Genomic DNA, 4,976 nt, shown 5'->3' with positions numbered 1-4,976 from the left:
CAATGTTTTTAATCTTCCAAGATGGCACTACAGAGAATGTACATTTTAAATTATGTGCATTTGCTTTAATATAAAATGTACATGTTATTGCTTGAACGAAAGCCTGTCTTAAGGGATTTAAATATCTGTCAACTATGTTCAGAGCAAGGAGATGAGCTGAATGCTGAAACTGTGTCCATCATTCTCTTTGAAGTATTCTTCACTCTACTTGGGGGGAAAAAAACAGCTGCATTACTAACTGGTCAGATGACATTGTTAGTCTTGCACTGTTTTCTTCAAGTCCAGCTTTTAAATTGCTTTTCTTCATTGAAGTTGTTTAATACATTTCTAGCCACAGTACATGAAGCAGTAATCCAGTTTATGTAAGCTAAATTTAAGTAGGGTTGTTCTTCACAATTTATGTGATGGTTTGGTGGTATTTGTTCTAGCAGTAGTACAATGCAAACCATTTTCTTCTGAATACTTGGTGAAAATACTGTGTGTAGGAGCTGTGCTGTAGTTGTTGTGATGGTCTAGGAAATATGTGAGGGGCGAGGATTTTTGCAGGCAATATCTTTTATTGGACCAACTGCTTGGTTTGGATGCATTTAGACCATGGTTGGTCCAGTAAAAGATATCACTCTCAAAAGCTTTGCCTCTGGTAAAAAGTTCTTATTGAGCAGACGCTCAGAACATCATGTTTGTCTGGTGTTTTATTAAACATTAGCTAACCTGAGGAGACTTGACATAGTGTTGCTGATGGAAGAAATTAATTCCTGAATTTTTGTGCTTTATTCATTAGTATTGTATTTTGACTGGCAAATTGTTTACTCTCTTTCAAATATTTGGTTGAATTAATTTGCCTGCTTTTTATTTTTCTGTCCTTTTTTTTAAATCCTGCAGCAGACCTAGTCAAAGCAATTCAGTGTGTTACTTATGAATATTAGAGTGGCAGTTTGAAAATGTTTAATATGTTGTAGTAACTTCTGTCATTTTCTAATTGTATAAATTGAAAACTTTGCTCTGTGTTGGAAAAGTTTTGTGTTAATCTTCTGTTTTTGTAATCATTCCAAAGCTTTTCCGTCCTACTCGATGATCCCACATCATGAACACTGTCAACACAGCTGGGGCAGTTCTGTGGCTCATAGAGAATTTTTCCAAGCTACCCCTTGATTGGCTTGAAGGGATGCACTTCAGTAATTTAAGGACCTTAAGGAATGAGCTTGGATCCTAATGAAAAGTACTATATTGCTACAGCAGCAGACAGTTTGCTTCCATAATTCACTCACTCCTTTTTAAGATCTTAAAATTATTGGTAGCAAATGCCTGGGCTGAAGAAAGAAATGGCTGAGGGTTGTTAGCAGAGTTGACTTAGATCATTTAATGTGACATTTTCATTTAATGACACATTTAACTGCACAATGTTGTGGGATCCAAGTGGAGTGTTCTTCACATTCTGTTTATATGCTTTCAGGAGATGTTGGGCATGTATTTACAGGCTTTTCATCAGTGGAGGAACTCTGGTGATTGTTTTCAAAATGATTTTAAGTAATTTTCCCCTCTTTCCTTCAGGTTCCTGTTGCATGCAAATCGTGCCCTTGTGGCTACATATTTATTAGTCGAAAGCTCTTGCACGCTAAACGTGCCGAAAAATCGCCTCCCACTGCAGGTAAAAATTACTGGGGAGGGTTTCCTCTCCTGTTTCTATTTTGGGGAAAAATTGAGATCAGTTGACCTTCTGTGTACAAATTGTGACTCTTATCCATTCTTTCTTTTAAATTGTGGAAGTAATGCAAGTTAATCTTTTACAAACCTTGAAAAACAAAAGCTGCTGTCTGCAGCCTTACTTCTTTTGTGTGTGTGGTGCTTACATTTATTCATTGTTTATCCTTCAGCTACCTACCTTAATCATCATGCAAATATAACTCCCTACAGAAAGCATTCTGTTAATCCTGTTTTGAAGATAAATAGCTAAAGAAGTCAGAAAGAATCAGTTTTCAGAGCACTTGCTAATAGAGTTTTTTCCCCAACAGCAAAAAATCTTTGTTTTTGAAAAAGATATACTGAATTTATTGTTTTTATAAGATCTGTGGTGTTTATATAAGATACCAAGCTGAAATCTAAGTATTTTTTTCTTAAAATGTGTTAAAAGTGAAAATACCAAATTATTTTCCTCTCAAATTCTGTTGATTACACAACAAAGGAGAGTTTGTTGGATTTGCTTTTTAGCATAATTACGTGCTCCCTTGTGTTCTTATGTATCGGCTCCTCTGGCAGCAACAATGCAATGGTCAAAATGAATATTGAAACAGAATAATCTGATTTAGAATATATAGTAATGTAATAGCTATTGATCTATTGGATCACTTCAAATTGTAACTTAATAATAATTTATTTGGTTTCATGTTGGTTTAAAGAGAACTTCTGCAAAGAGTTTTAGGATTTGTTCACAGACTTATCCACTTTTAGGAGTGTGCAATGCTGGATGTGTGTGAATGTTGCAGGTTGGAGAAGGTTGGGGATTTTTTTTATTTTAAGGTTTGGTCAGTGTTTTTCTGTTTTATTTAATGGTTCATAATTGAAACTAGTTACCAGCCCAGTTAAGCTGTATTCTGACCGTACAAGGACCATACAAGTTATATCCCATGTCTTCCTTAGAGAGCGGTTACTGATCTTACCCCTGGTGAAGGAAATGCTGTCAAAAAGTTGTGGAACTGAAGTCCACTCTATGATAGGGTAAACTGGGCTCTTAACCATGGTTGGCAGCTAGTCTAGGAGTGAATCCCTGATACAGACAAATGCATGATCTTCTTTGCTCTGGCAGCTCCTGCAGCCAAGCTGGTTCCAAACATACTGGCCTTTCCGTTTGGATTAAACTAGCAAGGCTGAGAGGGGGACACTAATGTGTGGGCAACTCAGTGTTTCTGTACATGCTGGCCAGGCTTTTGAACACTGGAGAGGTTACTCCATCTTCACTTTACTTTCAAGAGAGGCTGTAATTCTGTTGTCTCTTGAGACAGACAGATGCCTACTACTACTATTGTAGTGACTTTCAGGTCATTGGAACTGATCATTATCAGGAACATTTGGAAACTGGGCTTTCTAGCCTGTTATGGAAAATAAGTATTCGTGCATTGCATGTTAATTTATTCTACAGTTTTGTTTTAAAGTGCTAAATGCATTTAATAGGAACAAAAACCTCCTCTTTGTGATCAGTAAGTGTGTGGTACTTGTCAACTCTGCCTGAAATGAGTTGTTCAGCCTTGTAGCCCAGGGTTGCCCAGCTGGTGGTCCACAAGGAGTTAATTTGTGGTTTCTGGGCTTCCATCTGGCTGTGGCTGCAGCAGCTTCAAGGAGCCCCAAGCTGGGTGCATTGTGGGGAGCAGGGGCTTAGGCACATGGGAAGGGAGTCCTTGACTTACACTGTTGTGGCCTGTGTGGGGTGCATGGCCCCCTACCCCTGGTGTGGCTTCCACAAGGTCTGGCCCCTGGTTTCATTCCCCTTTTTATTGTACTTGTTTAAATCAATGCTGTTTTGCTTTGTTTGCTTGTACTTGGGTCAGTTATAACTTCTTTTATTTTTTGGACCCTGGAAGAAAGTCGCAATGCTATAAGCAAAAAACCCCCTCTGAGATTCTTTATTAGATGACCTATAATGCTAAGTTAGAACTTCTGTATTGCAAGATAGGAGAATAATAAATGATGAAGAGCAGTTCATCACCTGAACAACCAAGCAGTTAATGAATCAGTTCAATCAGTGGAAGATAGAGTGCTTCAAGATGTGATTCCAGTGGGAGAGTCCAGGCTCAAAATAACACTCCTTTTTCTATGCTGTTCTTTCTCCACAACTTATGCTATTGGCTTATATATTGACAAATACGGGTAGACTTAAGTTAGTAGTGGTAATAGCGATGATAATTATTATTACTCTCATTGAGGTTTGTATATGGAGCCTTAAAGTGGAGCAGAACCCCCAAAATGTTATGCTTAAAACCTCTTCTGCTGTTTGGCTTGGGAGGAGACAGCTGTGCATCCCCACCATGAGAGAAGAGGGCTTGGGAGGGACAGTGATGTAGGGTACTGACCCTGAGTGTGTGTCATGAGAGTGGGTACATATAGGAGGGAATATAGTGAGGGGAAAAAAAGGTTAGTGACTGGTGGTTTGGAAGTGAATTTGGGTTGAGTAGAGCTTGGAGGGGACATTCTTCTGGGTCAGAGGGAAGGAGGTGGGATGGGGGGTGGATTGTTCTGGGATTTGCAGGGTTGGGGGGAAGTTTGTTTCATTATACTACTTTATTTTAATATTTTCTTCTGGTTATAAAGCTTTTTTGTCTTTATTCCCCTGAGCCTTTTATGGGCATATGTATCTAATAAATAAATACTTTTATCAAGAATACCTCAAATCTAGTTTTCAGCATCTTAAAACACTAATACCCTTGCTTCTACAGTTTAGTTTAGTTTTCTTAGCTTAACTCTTTGGCTTCACAAACCCTATACTCCCTATACCAAAAATAATTAAAATTTAAAACTTAACATCTTCTAAAACCTTTCTTGGTTAACAACTACTCAGTCTTTCCTAGTGGATTTGGTGTGTATATATACAGCTGAGTGAGGTGAGCTACTGGAAAAGTTGGATATGGTGACAACTAATTTTGTGGTTGATCTAAGAAAAGGGGAAAGCTGTGTGGGGCAAGAGCTGAAACTGAATCAAGGATAAAGCCATGAAACCCACTCTAAATTGTACTGTCTTTTTATTTGAACAGAGAACAGGAGTGAGGCCAAGAGGAGGCGAACAGAAAGAGTTAAGCGAGAGAAAATAAACTCTGCAGTAAACAAAGACTTAGAAAACAGAAAAAGGTCCAGATCTAACAGCCAGTCGGATCATAGCAGACGGGGAAGAGGAAGACCCAAAACTGCCTCAGCCAAGAAACATGAGGAAGAGAGAGGTATGTGAATTAGGAAAGTTGTTTATTGGGGAAAGATGTTTTTTTGGGCTG

The 4,976-nt window shown here is 38.4% G+C and overlaps 1 protein-coding gene across 1 annotated transcript in view; it reads left to right on the top strand.

Moving 5' to 3' along the window:
• Positions 1-4,976, top strand: part of CUNH16orf87 (chromosome unknown C16orf87 homolog) — a 43,777-nt gene that overhangs the window by 10,507 nt on the left and 28,294 nt on the right. The window contains exons 2-3 of the mRNA XM_019505653.1: positions 1,552-1,648; positions 4,743-4,925. Coding sequence (XP_019361198.1) covers positions 1,552-1,648; positions 4,743-4,925 — 280 coding nt within the window. The remainder of the gene's footprint in view (positions 1-1,551; positions 1,649-4,742; positions 4,926-4,976) is intronic.

The sequence above is a fragment of the Gavialis gangeticus genome, unplaced genomic scaffold (assembly GCF_001723915.1).
Source record: "Gavialis gangeticus isolate Ggan-Ray unplaced genomic scaffold, GavGan_comp1, whole genome shotgun sequence".
NCBI lineage: Eukaryota > Metazoa > Chordata > Crocodylia > Gavialidae > Gavialis > Gavialis gangeticus.
The sequence above is the reverse complement of the archived record's forward strand: the minus strand, read 5'-3'. Positions and strand labels throughout refer to the sequence as shown.